At 39.4% G+C, this 23,824-nt stretch overlaps 1 protein-coding gene across 2 annotated transcripts in view; it reads left to right on the top strand.

Moving 5' to 3' along the window:
• The window catches only part of mapk8ip1b (mitogen-activated protein kinase 8 interacting protein 1b), a 142,843-nt gene extending 125,406 nt beyond the window's left edge, over positions 1–17,437 (top strand). For both annotated transcript variants that reach the window (XM_085275862.1, XM_085275853.1), the window contains exons 4-12: positions 1,758–1,839; positions 3,860–4,972; positions 6,902–6,977; positions 9,184–9,356; positions 9,886–9,989; positions 10,807–10,923; positions 11,798–11,868; positions 12,066–12,164; positions 13,359–17,437. In XM_085275862.1, the coding sequence (XP_085131988.1) occupies positions 1,758–1,839; positions 3,860–4,972; positions 6,902–6,977; positions 9,184–9,356; positions 9,886–9,989; positions 10,807–10,923; positions 11,798–11,868; positions 12,066–12,164; positions 13,359–13,431 (1,908 nt within the window). In that variant the 3' untranslated portion in view covers positions 13,432–17,437. The remainder of the gene's footprint in view (positions 1–1,757; positions 1,840–3,859; positions 4,973–6,901; positions 6,978–9,183; positions 9,357–9,885; positions 9,990–10,806; positions 10,924–11,797; positions 11,869–12,065; positions 12,165–13,358) is intronic.
• Positions 17,438–23,824: the final 6,387 nt, after the last annotated feature.

The raw sequence follows: 23,824 nt of genomic DNA on the forward strand, positions 1-23,824 counted from the left end.
TTATCCATTTTAAAATGAATAACCAGTTCTGATTCTGTCCACCTTTTAGTTGTTATAGTATTTGAAATATCGAGTAGTCAAAGATGCACAGTATAATAAATCTTTTGCAGTACTGAGGAGGGTGCTGCTTTACAGACTGTGTCCACTTTTGCTTCCCAATTGAAGTGATTCAGTGGGCAGAGAGACAGATGTCCCTCCGAGAAAGGATTAATCTAACTCTAATTACTTATCGGGCATGCTCCATATGTTGAAGTGCATGTGTGTTTGTGTGGCAGTGTGACTATAAGGAAGGTCTGCTTAGATACCAGCAAGAACAAGTAGCATGTTGTCATTTAAAATTGATTTATAAAGTTTCAAGCTGACCTGGTTTTAATAGCTAGCTCAATTTGCAATGAAATTCATGCAGAAAATCCAAATATGGCAGGGTGACACAAGATGCAGCTGTGATAGGCTGAGACAGCTGTCAATTAAGGCGCCCCATCTCATTCATTCAGCTTCCAAGGTCTCCAAACACTTCAACTTGGCAAGCTTGTGTTCTGTTGTATCAAATTCACACAGATTTTAGTCATGGACTCTGAGTCCTCAGATATATGCAGTTGTTTCCTACCTGCTGATTCACTCTTTACCATGGCAACAGCCCTGTCTCCGCCTGGTACACGTAGATGGAAAAGTGAGTCACACGTAGTGGGTGGACGGAGGAGGAAAAGATGTTATTTTGTGCGTGCTGTCGTCACAGGAGTTTCCAGCTCTCCATCTGTTAAAATCTCTGTTTAACTCTTCTGTTATCTACAACTGAGTGTTAAACCATAGTCTTTCTGTGGAAGCCGTTAAAATAAGCCACTGAGTCACAAAATATATCAGTCGTGATAATGATTAGATTCATAAGCGTGTTTGGCAGGTTTTGAATAATTCCTTTTAAAACCTATTTGGTGGCTAAATGCCAAATTTTCTGGAAACACTGCTGGCTTCTTCGGCCTATTCTAGATGCCATGATCAATTAGTTTATTGGTTGCTGCATTTTTATACATATATTTTAAAAAGAGATTAAAACATGGCTTAAGAACAACTTTAATATCATGCTGAGAAGTGTTTCAGTCACTGTGTTGTGACTGATTGTGGGTGTGGACTGGATGCACTGAGTTGTATTTAATTCAGCAGAGATGTCACTGTGAGCAGCCACACCCTTTATGATCTGTTCACCAATCACTGATAAGCTGCTCTTTAAATGACTCCTTTCATCAGTGACAATGATCAGCAACCTCTCTTTTTCTGTACTTATAAATGAAAGTGTCATATAGATACCACAAAGATGTTCATATAGATTTTTGTAACAAGGTTGATTTTGCTTTTATTCTTTCTTGATTTCCATATTTAGAAATGTATAGAAAGAAAGGAAACCTCACAAGTTTCATGACTTCAATCAGCAATTACCCCCCAAAACAGCCTAAAGAGGCTGTCTGACTGCGTGAGTGTGTTTCCCAGTGGCTTGTGTAAATGTCAGGTCCCTTTAAATGCACACCACGGAGCATGGACAAAAGAGTTCCTGCTCATTCAACAGAATAAAAGGTTTGTGTGTGCATGTGTGTATATGAAGTGAGAGAGAAGCGAGAGGAAGAGAGAGACACACACACTCACACACAGAGAAGTTGTATATGTTGTGTCAGGATCCAGAATTCAGTGAGCAAACCCATCTCTGTTCCTCTTTTATCCATCTGTTGTTCCTTCTCTCAACTTCCTTCCTCTTCTTCTTTTTTCAGGACACGTTAAACAACAACTCCCTTGGTAAGAAGTACAGTTGGCAGGAGAAGGTTTCAGGCTCATCCTCGCCCCTTAAAACAGGTGAGCTTCCCCACATCATGTTTATGAGTCATGTTTTAGTTTAGACACATTTTCTCATTTAGTTGATGGTAACTGGGATGTGCTGGACAGAATCCATTGTTGTGTTAGTAACATTCAGTCAGTGTCGGCGTGTGTGATTTGCATTGAGTCTGACAGCTTGTGTGTCCCTCTGAACCTTGGGGACACTGCTCAGCCTTGGATTAGCTGCTGGGACAAGTTGAGCTAGCTGAGGCTATGCTGTATATTGTGCGTGTTTGGAAGCCAGCTGAGGCTTAAAGCTAGCTAGAGGCTGTCATAGCCCATTGATGCTGTTCTTTGAAGAGCACCATCCAAAGCTAGAGTAACCAGATTCACAGCCAACAGTTAGAAAAACGTAAATATTAGGTGTTAAGTCGACCTTTTAAAGGCAAATCTGGGGAACAAGCTTCCAAATTCAGGCGAAATGAACTTTTATGTTCTATTCAAGTAATAGGGACAAACTTTAGAGCTTTTAAAGCACATTGTTGTGAGATGATGCCCTTTTATTCCATGCCCTATAAATTATATAAATTGAAATAATGGCAAGTGTTACAGTGTTGCTGTCTGGGTAGTTTGGTTTTATTTGGATTGGATTGAATTTCATTAGGTGTGACTGCGAGCACTATAGTCGATTTGTCATTTGATATGTCAGACTCACTGAACAAAACAAATGTAAATCTGTTTGCCAGATCATTGCTCGTATTCATGCTGCCCCGACGTCATGCCAGCGCATATTAGGAATGGCATAGGCACCGATCGGTTTTCTATCGCCCATTTGCTGGGAGTAAGGGCGCCCTCCGTTTGCGAGGTGCGCCTGGTGCTTGCGGCACAGGGAGGAGAGGGCGGGGCGGCGGGGGATTCTCTGGCTGGCTGGAGCAGCATCTAATAACCAACTCGCAAAATAAAAACAACCCAACAAACACGAAAACACCAGACATTATGATACAGACTTATAATTTGCACCAATGTTTTTTCGAAATTCTGTACGTGAAAAGTGAGCGCGAGAGCCCTCGGTGCGCCTGCTTACTGCTGAAGTCAAAGTAAAACTTTGTCATCTCCGCTACATACAGTACAGTAGGCTTCAGTTACAGCAGTGCAAGTAAACAAACAATATATATAAGAAGAGTAAGAAAATAAATATACACTTTAGGACTCGGGGTAAAGGGATCAATAACAATTAAAAATTTATATTTTCCAGTTTGATGATTTAAAGTCTCACACACAACCCGTCGAAAGGGGAGGGGCCCTGCTGCTTCCAAGTAGAGCACATTTCATTCATAATGTTGTAAATCCAAGCCCATTATGTATTCATGATTTGAATCCTGGGTTGTGTGAAATCCCAGAAATACACCTTAGACAAAGTCAATCTGTGAACTAAGGTTTAGGTCTATTAGGTTAATTGTGATGATCCTCGATATGGGGGATTTGTGTTCATACTGGAGTGCAAAATTAGAACCAGAGGGTGTGTTCGCCCAGGGCGCCAAACAGGTTAGGACCGCCACTGAATGAAAAAATTCTTTCAATTTTGCAGTGCTTCTTGTGTGCACAGATTTAACATTTAAATGAAAATGAAACAGATTTAATTTGAAATCAGTCCTGTCCTGAATTAGCCCCTCTGTTATTTAAATACCATTTAAAATACTCGGGAATGATGTCTGAATCCCCTGCCAATGGATTATGACATAACACGTCAATCACCTTCTCCTGGCCACACTCTGAATTTGATGAGTAATGGGGATTTGGCTGTGTAATCCTGACATCCGTTACCTAACCATTTCTACTTTTCTCTCTTTCTGTGTGTGCTTTATTTTATCTGCCTGTGCATTCGTTGCCATGTCTGTCTTCGTGCATGTGTGCGCATTTGTTTGTCCATCATGTTTGCGTTTCTGCATCACGTATGTTTGCTCCGTGTGCGCGTCTGGGCTTTGCTTGTGCATCTGCGTCTGCATGTGTGTTTGCTTGGGTGTCTGCATGTTTCTGCTCACGCCCGCACTCCCTCTAGGTGACCTCACCCCTCCACGTGAGCACAGCTGTCTAAGCGACGAGGACAAGGTGCACGGTGGGGGAGCGCAGACCAAAGACCGCGGGACCTCCACCGACGCCCCCTGCAGACACAGTCACACCTCGGGACACTCGCACAGCTCATCTGCAGGGGCTGGGACACGGTCCAAGATTCAGGAGAAGCCACCGGCACCACCACCACCACAGAACTATGCACCAGCTCCTCTATATCCTTCAGGGAAAGCAGATGGCAGTGGGTCCCACAGGGAGAGGATTAGATACCACACAGATGTTCATATAGAGCCAACAGAGGAGATCTATCTGACTCCTGTGCAACGTTCCGCAGATCCCCTGGAACCCCCCACCGTCCAGGACCGGCCTTTCCTCTCACAGCAGACTGAGCAGGGACGCATGTCCATTAGCTCTGACACAGAGGGACCACCTCCTTATCAGCCCCTCCCGGACCGGACCAACCCCTCCATCTATGAGGAAGACGAGATCTATGTCCCCCCACCGTCATACGCTTCCTGTGTAGAGTCCCTCATCACGCCACCTAGCATGGCTGTGTCAGCTCACTCCTCCCATGCACTGGACCTCAGCCTAAAGGGGACAAGTACAGGAGCTGGGGCAATGCTCAGGGCTGGGTCATCAGTTGAGTACGTTGATGCCACAGATGAAAGCTACTGTGGGGACGACGAGGATGTGGACAGGTTAATAATGGATGCAAAGATGAGAAAGGGAGGGGTAAAGGGAGCTGCCCCACCGAGGACTTCCATGAGCTCAGAGGCCAGCGGCCTGACATATGACTCAGTTAAATATACATTGGTGGTGGATGAACATGCTCAGCTGGAGTTAGTCAGTCTCCGGCAGTGTTACCAAGGCTACAGCGATGACAGCGACTCGGCCACCGTCTATGACAACTGTGTCTCGTCTCCATACGAGTCAGCCATCGGAGAGGAGTATGAGGAAGAGGAAGAGGAGCATGACCCTCGTATGGGAGGAGTGCGTCGAGAGGCCACAGCGTGCCTATCTGAGGATTCTACTCCAGAGGCGGACCTCCACTTCTCCAAGAAGTTCCTCAATGTCTTCATGAATGGGCGCTCTCGCTCCTCCAGTAAGTCTGGTAAAAACTCAATTCCAAACATAAATGGTGGCGATGGCTAGCATTTAGCTTTTGGTTTGTTTTTTTGTTGCGTAATAGTAGTAGTAGTAGTATAAAGACTTCTTGAAGAAACTCACTTTGGTTAGCAAATGTGGTCGTCTGACAGTGCTGATGGCAGTTTGGGGTTTTGTTTTTGGTTTTTTTTACATTTTTCCCTTTAATCCATTAACTACATTTCTGAGACTTGCTTGTAAATGCCAGGAAGTTTATCAGCACTACTGGCTGGTGCTCTGCCTAATTCTCTTTAAATATACACTGTCAGTGGTGTCTAGCCAAACTGGCAACAATTGCTATTCAAGGCTTAAAGCAGCGCAGCTGATGAAGCAAAGCCACAGGAATGTTCAGGAATCAAAATTTTGTCATACACTAAACACAGTCATCCACATGGCTGTCCTAACTGTGGAGTAATACAATACTAAGCCGTACTGATACACAGTATAACCATTGGCTATTACATTTACTATGTACTGTATTTGCAAAGCAGTAGTATTTTTTTTATTTATTTTAAAATTATGTCACTTCTGCTTTTAAGTCTCGAGAATAAAAGCAGTAGACTGGACATTTAAATTACCTGTTTAGTGAAAAGGTGCTCAGCCAGCTTGTTAAGGGGATGTGAGAAAACACACATCTAGAAAGAAGTTAGTGAGGCATTTGAAGTTCTAGACATAACACTTCCATAAAACTGTAAAACTTCCCAAACTGACTAAAGGCGCATTGCTTGATGTAATTTTGTGTCACTTCCACTGGAAGATTCATTCATTTTCAGTAGGAAGCAGAACAACAATGCACTGATTGTGAAATTCAGAAAATATCTACTCAGATATTCTACTGAGTATTAATAGCCTAGAAGAGACTTAGAAAGTCTAATTGAATTGTAAGTATTACCTGTTTAATTAGCTATTAACTACTACTTTTGTAGTAGTATTCCAACAGCACCCAATGCCCACTTATGTGGTTAAGTATTTAGCCGGGACAAAATTGATTTCTTGTGTCACCATATTTAGTCAACAAGGTTTATTTTATCAGAGATATGATATGATTTGTCAGATAAATCAGTGCTTTGCAAATGCTCAACATCTGTAAAACGACTGTAAAGTTTTGTTTTAACACAGTTAACTTTTAGTGAATTCCATTAAAACCTAAAAATGTTATCTAAGTTGTAAGATTTAAGAGTAAATTTGGACTATTTTGATGATAAGGGGTCTAAAGAATTAGAAATCTTGTGGGGACAATGAAGATCCCTTTGTCATATCTTATTAAAGCTGCAGGCTCTGTCTAAGAGATGTTGCTTAAACAGACTATCTGTGATCTCTCAATGAGAAAGAGCGCTGCACTGAGAGGGAGATGAGAATTCTCTGTTTGAGGACTGCAGGACTGATTCAATTGCTGTTGCCAGCCACACATTGACCCTCATCATAGTGTCTGTTAAAGAGCCAGCATTAATGGGCACAAGAGGCAATTCATGTTATGGAGACAGAGATTAGGAGATACGCGTGTTTACAGTATTTGCTCTAATAGTCCAGGCCGGTCTCTTGGAAGGGATCCATGTATTTTAGTCTCATTAGAAATGCTGCAGCAGTTTTTCTGAGCAGTTCAGGCAGCAGTCACAAAGGTCTCAGGGGAATGTAGGTAGAAATACACAATGCACGTTTGCTTCATGCCTGATTAAAGTGTGATTTATGTCTCAGAGAATGCATACATGTAAATGCTGCATCTCCTAATTATGTTCTCTGTGGTCTTTTTTGGACTTGTGTTACAAATTATAAGCCTGTGTCATTAATCTTTTTGCAAGCCTGACACAAAGGCTGACATTGCATACTGTTTACTTCCTATTTTAAAATAAATCTCTCTTGTTTTTTTGTCCTTTTTTTGGTATTCAAGGTGCAGAATCCTTTGGTTTATATTCCTGTATCATAAATGGTGAGGAGAAGGATCAGAGCCACCGAGCAGTCTATAGGTAATGACAGTTACACTACCATCCTCGCTGTAATCCCAACAGACATTGTAAAACCGTGAAAAATGACAGTATGTAGTGTGTGCTGTCACTTCTGTTGATTATGATGTTAATGAATTGTGAAAACCATAGTAAAGAAATGGGAAAAATAAGTCTTAGGGTTTGATATTGTAATAATGTTTAAAACTTGTGTGGATTGATGAAATAACACTGCGGTAATATCAAATGACACACTATGCTTATATTATCAATAAAGTGTGGCATTCATCTCCCAGTCAGTTACCGTTATAAACATTTGAGATTCTATTTTTCCTATCCAGCCTCTTATGTCTTTGGTCAAACAGACCAGATTGTGTAAGCAAAGATGATCACCTGAAGTATTAAATGCTTGGTGTTCATCTTTACTAATGAATCTTTCGTAGAAATGAGTAATTCATCCAGCAGCTTTCAGATAACTCAAATAAGTCAAACAGCATTTTTTTTTAGAATGAGCCAATCTACAGGCATTTAACAGAAAGGTGTGTTTTTTAAGTGTTTTAATGATAAACCATCATCGCAATTTTTCCATCCTGACCTACTTACTTATTTATTAAAATAAATAAGTAGATTTTACAGCACATTTAAAACCAAAGTGCTTCAATAAAACTAAAAAAGGGTTCTTAAAACTCCCTGTACTCCCTGTTCTTTTAAGAAAAGATTTTAGTCTGCAGATTGTTGACTACAGCATTTATTTGTTTGGTAAATTTCCAATTTGTGTCAAAGATGAGGTTAGTTTAGAATTATATAACTTGTAATTTAATAGTATCAAAGAGCCCGGGTCATCTTCCAAGCACTCAGTTAAAAGTAGAAGGCCAAAGAGTATGACCTCAGTTTTGCATTAATTTAACTGGAAGAAACTGGGAGATCCTACTTTTTTATTATCCAAGAATGACGTAATTGTAACTGGGAAAAGAAAACTGAGACTTTCCTATAACTGCACCAGTTGCTTTCTGGGGTTTTTTTCTGTCATATGGAAGTTTTCACCACTGGAAAAAAATGCCATCCATAACTTGACATTTTGAGTTATTTTCTCCAAATTTTTAGTTAATAAGTTGACATTTCTTTGTTACCTGAAAACAGATGGCAGTGACACAGGCACACTCAACCTTGGGTAGTGATAGTATCCATGAGCTACCAGTGTAAACATGTACAAACTGCTGCGTGCTGATAATAACAGCATGCCTTTTAGCTAATAACGCAGAGATTTCATCATTTCTGAAACCATGCTGAAAGAACTCAGCAGTTGACTCAATCATGACCTACAGCTTCAGCTTTGGTAGCTAATGCCTTCCACCTTTTGCTTACAGGTAACAAGGAAATGACGTACCTTCACAGAGCTTCCTGATTGACTGAGCTACCTTAAAATCTTGAGTTATTTTCTTGAAATTTTAGCTTGGACATATAGCTCAAGATGTTGAGTTATGGATGGCAAAGAAAAAATATACAAATAAATTTAGTGGCGGAAATAAGGTATGTCAAACATAAGGCCCAGGGGCCAGATTCAGCCCAGAAAAGACTTCAGTCCAACCCAATGGATGGCTTTAGAAAAAGGGTAAGGAGGGTGTAAATTTTGGATTTGTAACTGTATTTGCATAGGTTTTACAGCTTTCCACAGTAATACAGACCTCCCCCATAGCCATTCATACTACATCAAAGTAAACAAGTAACATGTAAAACATGAAAATGACAAAAATTCCTTTTTTTTTTTCCTTTTTCTGATATTACTGTATTGGAGATTAAATTTGTGGTTAAATGTCTTTAGAAAGGGGAGTTTTTAGATCTGTCCCACTTAACATCAAAATGACCTGGATGTGGCCCACAGTGTAAAATGAGTTTGACAGGCCTTCTTTAAAGTGTCCTCACACTGTACATCAAATGGAAAAATACAGTGTTACTAATATATAGCTGTAAGCAAGGAACTGATTGTAGTTCATTTTTACCCTGGGTTGTGTGTAATATTGTGTAGCAACACACCTGACCAGCTAACAGACATAAGTTGCATTTAAGTCACTGATTTTATTTTTTTCTTTACACTGTTTAAAAATTTCCTTGTAACGACAAGCAGGCGTAGGAAACCCGTGTTTGACTTTTAAACCTTAAATTTCATTTTAAATTCAGAGCTACTTTGTGGAGCAGTTAGCACATAAAAATCTCACATCTTTCTCGACAGGTTTGTCCCTCGGCACGAAGATGAGTTGGAGCTAGAGGTGGATGACCCGCTGTTGGTGGAGGTCCAGGCAGAGGATTACTGGTATGAGGGCTACAATATGCGAACTGGTGCTCGTGGGGTCTTCCCGGCCTACTACGCTGTAGAGGTGACCAAGGACACGGAGAACTACAAAGGTACCAATAGTGCTGGGATTTGTAGGAGTGGGCCACGAATATGTTAGTAAAGAGAGAGATGGCTGCTTTAGGCTTAAAAAAAAAAAAAAAAAAAAAGGGGGGGGGGGGGGCTGTTTACATGCCATGAACATCAGAAATGTCATCAGTGATCAGATTTTCTAGATTCAGTACCTCTGGCATAGTTGTGTTTGTGGATGGGAAGCCTATCAGGGTTCTTGCATGGAGTGTGCTCTGATATGTGGGGTTAATGTGCACTCCAGGGAGTGTTTTACTCTACTTTTGAAATCCCAAGGTGGTGTATGCAGCAAGCAACAGGGGATAAAGTATGAAATGATGTGAAGTGCAATGCTATAACAGATTATTAGTCAGTGGTACTGATCGACAGCTCAAAAATGTATTCTTTTCCCTTAAAGGAGCTAGTGACTGAATTGTAGCTGGAATATAGTGCTGTATGAAGTATTACATTTTACACATCTTGCTTCTTGTGTTTATTGTCATTGTTGTTGTTTTTCTGCTTTTCTCTGTGCAGTAAAGAGCAATGAATGGATTGACAGATACCGCCTAAAGTTTCTGGGGTCAGTTCAAGTACCCTATCACAAAGGAAACGATGTTTTGTGTGCAGCTATGCAGAAGGTAAGCTCATGTTTTTCACGCATGTGTAAGTTATAGGAGACGAGACATGTGGGGGGAAAGAGGAGCAAGAGACGCGGAAGGGAAAGAGAGAGAGGGACATAGACCAAATACAGACATGACTGGGAGACATACACAGAGAACATGTCTCTGTCATAGGAGACACAGGGATGAGACAGAGACAAGAAAACAAGAGATGAGAGATACAAATAAACTCAGAGGCATAAAAGAACTAAACTCAACACCATAGGGGTTTAAGTTGCATTTGTGTGCCTTTGTGTTGTTTTGCTTTGATAGCTCAAAAAGTTGTGATGTTAACAATCCATTAAAGCCTTTACAACTTAGTAACTATTATTCTTGGAGTTGTTTTTATCTTGTCACATTTGACCTCTGACCTCTCCTTTAAGTTCAACAGAAGACTATGTCTCTTACTTATTGACGACATATACGCATATAGGGAATGATATATAGGGATCATAAGTTTTGCATAACGTTACTCTGACCTCTTTTTTTTAAGGTCAAACCTTTGAAAAACGTCTTTTACCTTTGTTTTAAATTCTAGTGCCTTTTGTTTCAGTTGACCTCACTGCCTATATTTTACTTTCAAGTTAACCCCAAATTGAATTTTTTTTAATTGCACTTTAAAGTTAATACATTCAAACTACAATATTATCCCCTTAAAAGTAAATACTGCCCAGAGCTAGAGCTGCCTTGGCAGAGGTTTGCAATTTGTTTGTTTGCATATTCACAGGTAAAGGAAACTTTTGAAGAGCTTTATTCTAGTAACATTTTCAAAAACAATCTAACACGTGTCTTACAGATTGCTACTAACCGAAGGATGACAGTCAAGTATAACCCACCTTCCTCATGCATCCTGGAGATCAGTGTGAAGGGCATCAAGCTTTCAGTTCAAGAGGATTATTATGCTTGTGACAGAGTAAGACGTTTACTGAGCCTGTGTATGTCTACTGTGAAATAATTACATGCAACTTCACAGACTAATCAAATAAAAGCTCATCAGCAATCTTTTGGAAAGGTGAAAAGGTTAAGGATCTCACTTTTTCAGTGATGCATGGTTTGGTTCATGTGTTTTTAACTGATAAAGATTTTCTTTCAAATTAAAATATTTTGTTTCTGAAGAAGAAAAGGCTCCTAGTTGTTAGCAGTACTCAAACCAGCCTGTGTGGCAGAAATAACTGGGATGCTCAGTTTTACCTCAGCATGTTGTCTAAACCATGTCTACATCTAAATGCATTGGGTTACTACACTGCGATTTGCTATTTAGATTTTTGCATTTTTTTGTAGTTGAACAGGTTTACCTAATAAAGAGGTTGGCGAGTGTATATTTGAAGAGTAAGGCAGAGAAAGAGAGCGAGAAGCTATAATCTATCAGCACAGTGTTGAAGGAACACATGAGACACATCGCCACCATGTGGCTGCCGACTGGTACTGCAGACAAACGTGTTAGTGTCAGGCCAGAGTAATTACTTCAGCGAAAAGAAACTAAGAATTCTGTGGGAATTCTATGTATGTATATGGGATCATTATCAATTTAAAGTTCATCTGTTTAAACAATTGAGAAATTAATGTTTTACTTTTATCAAGATCTGATGTTCAGATAATACAATGTGATGCACAATCTTGATATATTTTAATATTGCAGTCGCCAACTAGTCTAAATTAAAAGCTTTAATTATTTTATCAGCAAGCAAAAAAAAGAAAAATCAATAAAAGTAAAATATATGAAACAGGGTTTGAAATGTTTGCTTCTTGGTGTTAATCTTAGACGTTTATGCATCCTCTGTTGACAGAGTAACGAGTGCAGTCACTTCTTCCAGTTAAAGAACGTCTCCTTTTGTGGCTATCACCCAAAAAACAGCAGGTAAGTAAAAACTGAAGCAGAGAGAGCAGTTATGCTGCTCTCTCTGTCGAGACTAAAATTGCCACAAGGTCTCACTATTAGATAAATATTCAAGAATATTGGACCTCTTCCTGCTCTCTGATAAAACAAAGCAGGAGTTAATCATTATTAGGTGTCAAAGTAATATACTGAATGTCTTTTTTAAAACTTCTCTGCAGGTATTTTGGTTTCATTACGAAGCACCCAGCAGACCAGAGATTTGCCTGCCACGTATTTGTGTCTGAAAATTCTACCAAACCTCTTGCAGAGTCAGTAGGGTGAGTTGTGTTTTTTTAAGTTTCCTTTGGGCATCAGTTGGTGGTTTTAGTGAGATACGGTTTAACAAGTTGCATATATAAATATATCCCGCCAGCAGAGAATCTTTACAGCACTGAAACTTGCTGTAAATAATACTTGTATAAGTTACTATGGTGTTTAAGCCAGGTACACTAACCCATTAATCTTGATTCATACTAGGCCCTTCAGATCCTTAGTGTGTCCACGAAAGTGCACTGTACTGCAGGTTAAGAAAACAGGCAAGTCAACGTAACCCCCATCAGTCTCACAATACGGGTGCAGTATTTACTAGAAACATTTTACCTTTTAAGAAATTTGACCTGACAGGATCAGCCAGTTTTTCTCTTCTCAGCAAATCTTCTGTTATTCTGAAAGTGATAAGTGATCTTAAACAATCACTAAAACAAAATGGAACCAAATAAATACACTGCAGAAATCAATTTAAACTTAATTGAGCTCATTCAAAGGAATAAAAAATAGAAAACTGTCACAGGTTGCCGGGGCAAGCCGTGTGTGAATTATTTAGGACCCAAGATGCGGCAGCTCTGGTGCAAGTGAGTTTATTTAGCCAATGTAGATACAAACAGAGATGGCAAGGGTGAGCTTAAAACTAAGAACACCTAAACAACAAAAAACAAACCTGAAATCTTGAGACATGAAAGCAAGATGCAGGGAGACGTAGAGAACATAGGGAAAACCACACAGGATGACGGCGGGAGAAACGCAGACAAACCAGCAACTACTATGACAGAAGACACGACTTAAATACACTCAGAGAAACACAGGGAGATTACACACAGGTGGGGGACACAGCTTGGAGTGATTAACGTGACGAGACAAGGGAGTCAAACTGAAAGCACTCACATAAGACGCAGACCTTCACTATAAAACAGGAACTTACACATGCAAGGACACAGACAAAGAAACGCGGACCTGACACACGAATACACGGGCAGAAAAGAATAAACACTAAACTGAGGAGGAACAGCACCAAAATCACAATAATAGAAAACAAAACGCTGGGTCAAAAGACCCAGGATCATGACAAAAACAAAACCTTAAGGCTTTTCTCAGGCATGTCTGGCACTTTGTAATGTTCTGCACCTGTTGGCTCTCGATTAGAAATGTTTATGTTGTGATTAAGTTTATGTGACGTGATGTGTTTTTCTTTTCAGGAAAGCCTTCCAGCTGTACTATAAAGAGTTTGTGGAGTTCTCATGCCCTACAGAGGACATCTACCTGGAATAGCCTTGCCTTTAACCACAACCCTGTAAAGTACGCTGTATCATAACATAATGTTGCATGAAGGACAGATATACATTAATTGGTAAAACAAAAACAAAAAAAGAGAAAAATTAAACATTAACACATCTGACAAACGAACAGGTATAGAAGGCCCAAGTTTCAGACCTGTGGTGAAAACCTTGTGCAGCAACCAGAGATGAAAATGAGCCAAAGGAGGGGTTTCCTGGCAAATGAAAATATGCAAAATGGCATCAGTGATGAGGCAAAAATGGAAAGCACAAATATTTTAACTCATCAGTTTCTGCAATGCTTGTTAGCCTGTAGCATCATGTCAGCAGAGGCAAAGCTGAAAGCCCAGGAGTCAGTCTGGACCACTTTGTACGCTGGAAAAAAGAAAGAAAAAGCAGAATTTTTGACTTGGAAGTGAACAAACAAGTGATGTTGGTTCATTTTGTCTTGAAATACTGTAACCAGGGTGTGAGCACGAGAGAGGTGTTTATTTACTAAAGACGTAACAACCTCACAATGAAAAAGGAGTACTAAACTAAATAAAACCCATGTAGGAACAGTTAATTTTATCCTTTTATCACACCTAATATGAAGGCGTATCCACATTTATTAAAAAAAAAAAAACAAAGAGAGAGAGAGAAATCTCAATGAAAATCAGATGCAGTGGTGTGCTCTGCATTTTGGGGGTTCTTGCCACATTTTTACTGCTTTTTGTTAAACCCAGACACAGATCTGTACTGCATATTCAAGGTACAGTAAGCACAGTGTGAATACACAAGAGTAGAATAGGTTTGCTTTTCCATTAAGCAGTTGGAGCTAACTAGTAAAGGAACAGCTGAGTATCTAAAGTTAATTTCAAATAGTTTTAGTTGAATAAAATTAAAAGATGGTTTCAGCTTCTCACTTTTCAGTCAGACAGGCAGAAGGTAAACTTTGCCGATTGATTTATATACTTTACATGCTAATGCTTAATTAAAGTAGACTTTAAACTACTTTTCTCTTGCATGTGTGCGGCTCAGTATTTGGAGATTCACACTGGTGGAGTTTTACTGGTGGATTTTTTCACTCTCGCCACTTGTGTAAGTTTGCTCCTGGTGGAAAACTACCAAAACAAAAGATTGACGGACAAACCATGGATTGATGATTTCACTTCCTGATGGAGGCTAGTGTGACCAAATGCACTGGAGTTTTAGGTTAAAGCCTAAAATGAGGGTACAAACATGTAATGTAAGTTAAATACTAAAATCTCATATTCCCCCTTTCCACCAAGGTGAGCCAGGTGCTGGCTCAAGTCTTTTGTGCTAGTGGTAGTGTGCAATTGGGCTTTCCAAATGTTGGTCAGCTTTTTCACGAGCCTTTGTAGTTTTAACTTTACAACACATGTATAAGACTATGAACACATCAAATGATTAACACTTTACTCTTTGAAATGTTACTTTGGAGTAAACATTGAAGTTCTTTTCATGACTGAATGGTTTCTGTTATTTTGTGGCATTAGAAGTTAATGAGAAATAACCCCCCCCCCTCTCTCTCTCTCTCTCTATATATATATATATATATATATATATATATATATATATGAAAGAGAAAGAGACTTAGGTGTCAAAAACCATCATTAAGTTTACAGGGGACATTGACAAATGTCATCTCTAGGGGAGAAAGCATTACAGGTCTCAGCTTTTTGCTGAAGTTCTGTTGAGAAATGAAGTGAAAAGAGACAATTTGTCTCTCTCACTAACTACTGCTGGAAAACTACAGAGGTGTATTTGTATAACTGCTGCTGCTTGATTTTTTTAATTTAATATTGCCAGTCTGCTTAAATTATCATCCATACTGACACTTGGGTTTTTCTTCTAGATGATGTACTAGTTGTATTTTTTTACTAATGGCCCCAGCCCCTTTTGTACTTTTTTTCATAGTTGAAAAACAGCAAAGTGTTGATGCTACATTGAATAGTTCTTTGTGACAAAGGCAGAATAAAGAACTCCTTAAATGTACTGAGCATTGTCCATGCAGAGAATGTTTAGAGGTACACAAGTGTGTACTTTAAGCAAACATCTATTGGTGCTATCGTGCACAGCTCTGTCCATATGTTCAGTAAAGCCTTAGTAATTCCTTGTCTAATGTCAGACATGCAATGCTTCTTTACTGTGTGCTCTAATTAGGTGTGAAATTAGTGATAAAGATGTTTAACAGAGAAAAAACCCCATCTGAGTTCGGCTGTTTACTCCTTCATACGACATTTTTCTGCAACTAGAATATGACACATTCTCAGACTTGTAGAGACAAGAAAATGATACTTGGTGCAGTAGGTACAGGTGCTAACGAGGGAGCAAAAACAAAACTGGTGTCTTCAGATCTTCACTAGTAGTGCCTCTTTTTCATGAGATCATTGTTACTTTTTTGAGTCAACATTATTAAAATCTTTTAAGGGTTTTCCATTGAGTGTGTGTTGACTTTAAGGTGATGAATGCAAATTGAGTTGTTTTGCTGTGATTTGCTCTTCATTCCACTGCACTACACATTATTTGCTGTACATGTGCTGGTAATAGTCAGTTTTTCCTCTATTCATCCTCGTTCTACCATTTGTTGCCATCAGAGAGACCAGTAGAGAAGCTCCTCCAGCTCCTCTAAGGTTACACTTTCAGCAAACCTTCATTTCTGCAGGCCATCCTCAAACAGCAAACTCAAAACAGCTCCTTTCAGTGCAAAGTTGCAGCTCTATCGTTTGCGCCACTGTCCCGGTGAAGATTGAGGTGTGAGACAAATAACTGGGCTCCTAACTCTGTGCCTGGCAGAGCCAGGATGGCCTTTAGTGTAAACACACTGCTAACACCCATATCAGTGATCATCTTATTTCTGCTCATTGCCATAGATGATTGTAGAAACATGGATTGAACTGTAGGTTAACAATTTTGTGACACTCAGCTCACTGTTCACAGCAACAGTGTTTGTAGTTTCTGTTTCAAAATTCCTTTCAGATCATACAGAGTGAATATTTTATCCAAAAGATTTCAAATACACCTTCTCATTATGTCTCTGGTATCCCCAGGAGTCTACATAATACTTGGGAAATTATGAATTTTATTATTAGAGAAGGAGCTGTGTTTAATTAGCTCATGCCTGAGATTTCACAAGTTGGGCTTGATTGAGAACTTAGTCACAATGAAAAGAAACAAAAACTTGACCCAAGTGTTATGGAAGTCTATTAATGTCCTGTTTGTGAACATGTGAAACCAGTGAAAACGCATACAGTGGATAATCACTGAGACTTGATGTTGTAAAATGTGCCATAATGGTTAATAAGCAATAATGATTTTTGAGCTGTTATACCAATTATTCGGAGGAAGTGCTTGTTGCAGAGCTTTATAGACGTTTTAGTAACCCAGATTGTTCATGGTAATCTGAATTATTGAAATGAACATTAAGTTACACCATTTTTTGTGATAATGAGATTTTTTTTATTTATCAGCACACGTACAGCACAGTTGTTTTGCAGTTAAAAACAAAGTATTCTTTCTACATCATTTGTCACTAACACCGGTTTGTAACTAAATATTTTATGTGGTCAATATTTATCAGACAATTAAATAAATGTAAAAGCAAGATTCACTAATGAAGAATATTGAAAATGTTCTATTCAGCAGTTGTCTCACCAGTTGTCAGTTTTTCATTGTCAAAAACAGAAAAAAAATCATTTTGAAGAAAACAAGTTGTCTGCTGTTGTTGAAAGCCATTGTGTTTGTATCAGGAGAGATCAACACTCACTTTTCTATGAATTCCCCTCTTAAGAGCCGATCAGACTGACAGGAGAACGTGGACTGCAGCAGGGGCTATACAAAGAGTGTACAGACATGGGTGTATAAATCAAGAATTTAATTTCTGTAATTATAAATATGACATTGTATTGATTCAACATGTAGTTTGTGAAATTTCTCTTTATTTTGGACTTTTCTCTTTCAGCTGTGAATTATTCTGGATTTAAAAGTTTTACTGCAGATCTCATGGTGTGCTGTCATTAATGTGCTGGGATCAGTTATACAAACATATATTGCTGCCATGCTCCTGCTGCCTGATTCAAACTCCAGTGACAGTGCTGCATCTCTACATAAAAGAAAGATAAGAAAGGTTAATGAAACTTGCAAGAGAATTTGTGCTTTTATACTGCTTTTTTATTACATCTTAATGGGTATTTATGTATAAATTAACAGTAGGCCTACTGTAATGTACTGCTATGCACCTACATACCAGTGATGCCTGCACAGCACAGCTTGAAACTTGGATACAACTTTGTGCTCAGTGAAGCGCTGGCCTCACTGGGAGTAGAGGCCCCATGACACCATCTGTCATCTGAGTAGGAGCATGCCCCAACGTAGTCAGGCATGCATACAAGAATGTAGGGGCCATACAAACTACTGAGTGAAATTTTGAATTATTGCAATGAAATTTGCAGTTGCTGTACTTTAGCATTTAGTACTTACCATGTTTTACTTCACAGTAGAGGAGAAGTCCAGTGATATCTGATCAGGTCACAGTCTAGTTGAAAATGGTGGTTTGTAAGGAATGATTTGGCTCTCTCTGAGGTTTGTCTTCAATCCAAACAATTGGGTAAAATTTTGACCCAATATTTGATCAAAGTCACCCAACCTATAAACAGACAAAATTATTCAAGCCTGGGAGTTAATTAAAGAACCCAGCACATCGCCAACCCAACTCCTGAGTCACAACTTTTGAACCAATTTTTGGTCAAACTAACCCAACTTCTGAACCTATAAGTGTCAGAGTGAATTATTAAATGTTGTCATTTTTATGCTTACCATCTCTACATTGTTTTAACTCTGTGATGAAAGGAATTCTTTTGTCCCCCTCCCCAGATTCTTGAGGTTCTGGGTGGGGGCTGTAGTGTTATCACAAGCACATCCTTGTGACTGTTTGTTTGATGTTTGGTAAGCTTCCTGCCCTTTTTGTGGCTTCACTGTGTTATCTAGGGTGAACCATAAATTGGGTGTGGTGGACACTACCCTCTTTATGCCTTGGATGTTGCTTCCTGCTTTTATGACCCTTTTGGTCAGCAGGAGAACACACATACATTCTCACATAACACACACATCCTTACCTATTCAATTCAATTCTATTTTATTTATATAGCGCCAAATCACAACAAAAGTCACCTCAAGGCGCTTCATAGATACAGAGAAAAACCCAACAATCATATGACCCCCTATGAGCAAGCACTTTGGCGACAGTGGGAAGGAAAAACTCCCTTTAACAGGAAGAAACCTCCGGCAGAACCAGGCTCAGGGAGGGGCGGCCATCTGCTGCGACCGGTTGGGGTGAGAGAAGGAAGACAGGATAAAAGACATGCTGTGGAAGAGAGACAGAGGTTAATAACAGATATGATTCAATGCAGAGAGGTCTGTTAATACTGTTAAGGTTCAAAATTGAGGAAGGAGAGTACAAACCAGCCTTGGTCCAGAAGCTCTTTGGTCAAACAATGATTTTAATGAACACACGTGTGGGAAGACACTCTGTACGCAGACAGCCAGTAGTCCTCGACTTAATCAAAGCATGAACAGATATTTTATAGCATCAGGGTTTGTTTACTGACGCCCCTTCATGCGTCACCGGTACATTTTATACATAGATCAGATCAACATCATCATGACTTTTCACCCAGAAAATCATCTTCTATTTTCATGGCTTGGTACTTTCCGTTCTTGTCTCAAAGTGAATTGTTCCTCTTTCTTGTCTAGACATAACTGATCTCTCCTCTAAATAAGTCTAACTAATATGTGTGTATGTGTTGACCTCACATGCTCTTTGTGTCACCTCTTAACTGTCTGTGTCTCGTCCTCAAATGCTCCTCAAAATAACCTACACTTAGACTCTGCTTTCGGTTTCAGTTCTGCAAAAGGCACACTCTGCAAACCTGCAACTTCCTGTCAGCCTGCAACTTAGTCTCTCTGAAAGACACACACTGTTTAAACATCTGAATGCAATATAAACTCCAGATTATATTATTAATGCAATGGTAATGATGACAATTATTTAACAATAGCAGTAAAATAATTTCCCTGCTCCACACTCCCTCTCTCGACCTCTGGAACACCAGAGGTCGCAATACATTGTGTCCTCGCTCAGACCCTCTCTGGTGGTCTCGGACCTCGAGATCTCCAGGATCCTCGTCCCTCCTGTGGTCGCCGAGATCTTCTGCAAAGGAAACAAAACACCTTTTCCTGCACCTCCCTAACCTATCCTATCTGGGACTCTTTAATCAAAAGCCTGATCCTAATTATCTTCTTAACTTATTGACTTATATGTATATATATTCTTCAACGTTACTCATCCCTTTAAACTCTTTAAGCCCTGCTTTCACGTCCGGTTGCTCGCTCTATTTTCCCTTATCTGATCATCAACATCCTGTGCACAAATTGTCGCTGCTGCAAGTTCCTCTACTCCAAAAGAAAACAACCATTCTAATCAATTAAGTTTAAGCATATAAGCAATCACTCCTGTATACATTTCATCATAGCTAAATGCTGCCTTGAAACAACTCCTATGTGTTAACTTCATTTTAACCTCACATTTCCTATGTTATAACCCGTTTTGGTATAGCCTTTTTATTTCATTTTGCTCCTTTAATGTAACCATACCTCCTAATTCTAGTTTATCAGACTTAACCAAAATATATGCTTTCCTTCCTCTTAGGTCCTTCTTTAAGTTCAGTTAAAAACTAAATGAATTTAAGGCCTTTTGCCTGGAATCAATACTGTCATGTGTGTTTCTTAACTCTGTGTCTGTAAGCGTGTGCAATCCTTCATGAACTCATATTATCCTCACAGTAGATTGGCTAATCATAGCGCTAGCCAAAGGCTCGTGACCCTCCAGAGACAAATTTGAGCCACAACTCCTTTAAAAGCACAAAATGCAATATGTATAAAAATCATTTCTATTTATAAGCTCCCCCTTTATCCTAAAAATACCTCCTATGTAATATCTCTATGTGTAAGCCTACATTATAACCACTACTTCTAGAAATCAAAAAGAAATCAAAGCTGTTCTACCCCTTCAACCCTCACTAATTTTCCCTCTAAGAATTATTCACAGCTTTGAAAAACCGGCATTCTATCTTCTAAACAGGATTCAGTTCTGTCATGGTCCTGGGCCATGTTGGCCCAGTATTCTTGGTTCCTTGTATTTTCGCTCCTTATTTAGGCCAGGTTTTCTGAGGTGTCCTGTTGTGGTGTTCCCTAAGTGTTTTTTCCCTTTGTGACTCTTACCCCCTTGTGCCCCTCTGTCTATTTATGAGCTCTCGTCTCTCTTTGTGTTTATTCCATGTTTCCCCCAACCTGTTATGTCTGTGTTCTCCCCGTGCTTTCTCTCCTCCTGTCTGAACCTCTGTGTACTTCCTGTTTTACTTTGACAGTCTCTCGTCAGTATGCGTAATGTTGTGTTCATTCCTGCCCTGTCTCGTTATGTTTATCAGTGTCACCTGTGTTCCCCACCTGTGTGTAATCTCCCTGTGTTCTCTGGGTGTATTTAAGTTGTGTCTTCTGTTATGGTAGTTACTGGTTCGTCTGTGTTGTTTCCCCTCGGTCTCCCTGCGTCTCTTGTGTATTTCCCCGGACCTCCCTGCATCCTCGTTTCTGGTTTGTGTTATTAGCTTACCCAGTTTAGGTTTCCGGTTTCTTGTTTTTCCACCAGTGCTGTTTTGTGCCCACCGTTGTAAATAAATATTCACCTGCACCAGAGCTGCCGCCTTTTGGGTCCTTTTCTACAACTCCACACGGCTTGCCTCGCAAACCGTGACAAGTTCACTTTTAATCCTTTAACCTTAACTTAAAAATAACAGTTTCAGTTTTACCATATCCAAATGATCAAAAACCCAAAAGGTCCTAAAATGATCCTAAATTATTAAACAATTAAATTATTAAACCCTAAACCCCCCTTTATCTTGATACATTTCATGTGTCAAGATACTATACAAAACTTAAAAATGCTCAGTTTTCCCCACTCATGATCCAATCTATGTCATAAAAATAAACTTAAAACAGAACAGTTATCAGTCATGTGTTTCTTCAATTAATGATAACTGAGTTACATCAAAAAATATTTCCCCTTTAACATTTGGCATTCTCCCAACAATATACTATAATCCCATAATCTAACCCCAGTCAACAAAACAAAACAGAAATTTTCTCTGGTAAAAACAAATTGTTTGTCCACATTAATTCATCCTCACTCACATGCAGTCACACATTCACTCACATGCAGTCACACCATGTATTTGCTGATAGTGGAGCTTCCCGCACGATCAGATACTCCACCCTCAGCAAAATGAGCTCAGTCATTTTTTATTTTCCATAGGAAAATATTTCTTTATGCTTTTGGACTGGATCGACTCGCATAAAATCCTTTTTACAGGGACTTACGACCTTGATCAGTCCCCACAGGTAGCTCTCCTCAGCCAATTGTAATCTGGAGAGCCCCCTTATATTTTCAGCGCCGTTATTCACTGTTGCAGGCCTGCTTAAAACAGAAATGAAAAAATAGAGCTGATTGTTAGCTCATAAAAACAAAACAAAATCACCCGACAGGTTTTCTTTAAGTGCACTGTTACAAAATAATGGGCCCAATTTTTAGACATGTCCATGTTTCCTAAAACTCCCTCTATTAAAAACAAAAATAACAACAACAACCTAACTGACAGAATCAACCCCTCACCACAACAACCTCAACAACCTTAAACACACAAGTCTTGCCACCACATAATTTCACCTCCTCAATACACCGAAAGTCTCATTAAAACCACACAATTTGCACACAAAAATCACCCCCTTATGCTCTGTAACATACTTCAATTCAGCATAAAACATAACCCCCTTACAACAACATATCACTAAACTATAAATTTCCTACCCAAATCTGCACTTCTCTTGTCTGCCATGCTTCCTCTCCTGAAAGTCACTTCCTCAGTCACACACATACAGGAAGCTCCTACGTCACCACTCACTCCAGCTAATGTGCATACTGAGTCATCTCTCAAAAAGCTGTAACAACAGAAACATATGTTTAAACATTCCCAACTTATTAAATTATGTTATTTCTTTCTACAGTTATCACTGGTTTTGATCACTCAGTACGAGAGCACTCCTAAGTCACTCTTTTTAAAACTACTTTAATCACTTTTTTGTTTTCATAACTCCCTTTGTCATATGGCTTCTTCTATTCCTCAATTACAAACTCAAATGTATTTTATTAAACATTCACACCATTGTGTCATTCATACAAAATAGCAAGCTGTTCTTCATTGCATATGTTTGTGTTCTTAGCCAGGTTTAATCAGTGTCTATGCATTAAACTCCATGAGCTTGTCTTGTCTTTATAAGGTTAATGCATTTTCTGTTTGTGTATGTGAATTTGCATATGTTGCTTTTGCAGTGTGTCAGACTCCTGCACAATTCTCCACTTAAGCCGTCAGTTCTCTTTCCCAAATTTGCTAACCCAAATTCTAAATTCCCACCTTATTAACACCCTTCCTGCTCCTCAGCCAGAAGTTAGGGCCCACTTGTCAGGTTTATGGAGACATGGCGCTGTGAACAATTCAACCAGAAACTTGCCTTGGCATGTCCAGTCAAGTTAACCTACAGGTTTCTTCCGACCGCTGCACGTGGAAAATTGATCCAGATCTGTTTCGCCCCTATAGAAACACAACTGAGACATTTTCATTATTATCATAAGTACATAAACTACCCGTTTCCCTTTCTCTGGTCAGAAATCCCAACTTATGTCATGTATATACGTGTAAGCAGGTCTTCATTGCTTTTCCTATGTATTTTGTTAATGTTCAGTAAGTGTAAGCTGCTTTCTTCATTGCCTCTATATGTTATAGTCAGGTTTAATTCATGCATCTTTTCTCTGATTTCTTAATTCAAAACTATCTCACTTCTGATTCTTTCCAGAAATAATTTCACATGTAACACTTTGTGTATGTGTGTTTTCTATTCTTGTTTACCCCTTTTTCTTTGTGACGGTGGACATCTCTAAACCATCATGAGTTCAAGCTTCACTTTCAGTCCAATTACACCCTCTATTCTCACAGTCGAATTCGTCCAGCTTCGCCTCTCACTGGTCACCGTCCTCTTCTCTCAGTGTCCTTTTGTTGTCTTGAATTCCAGCAAACACAGTCTGTTTCTTCTCTGTTTCTCTTCAGTATTTTCCTTTTGGATCAAGTCCCAGCCTGGCAAAATACCACATTCAGTGCCTTTAAACAGTCATGTCACACTGTTCTTACCAGCCTGCTGTCCACCGTGCATGGTTCATCACGTGGTTTCTTCTTTTCTGTTGATCCTTTCACTCGTCCCTTTCAAGATTACTCCAAGCAAGA

This window comes from Mchenga conophoros, linkage group LG1 (genome assembly GCF_057382185.1).
Source record: "Mchenga conophoros isolate Kocher_MC1m ecotype Shallow Benthic linkage group LG1, M_conophoros_male_GT1.1, whole genome shotgun sequence".
In the NCBI taxonomy this organism is placed as follows: domain Eukaryota; kingdom Metazoa; phylum Chordata; class Actinopteri; order Cichliformes; family Cichlidae; genus Mchenga; species Mchenga conophoros.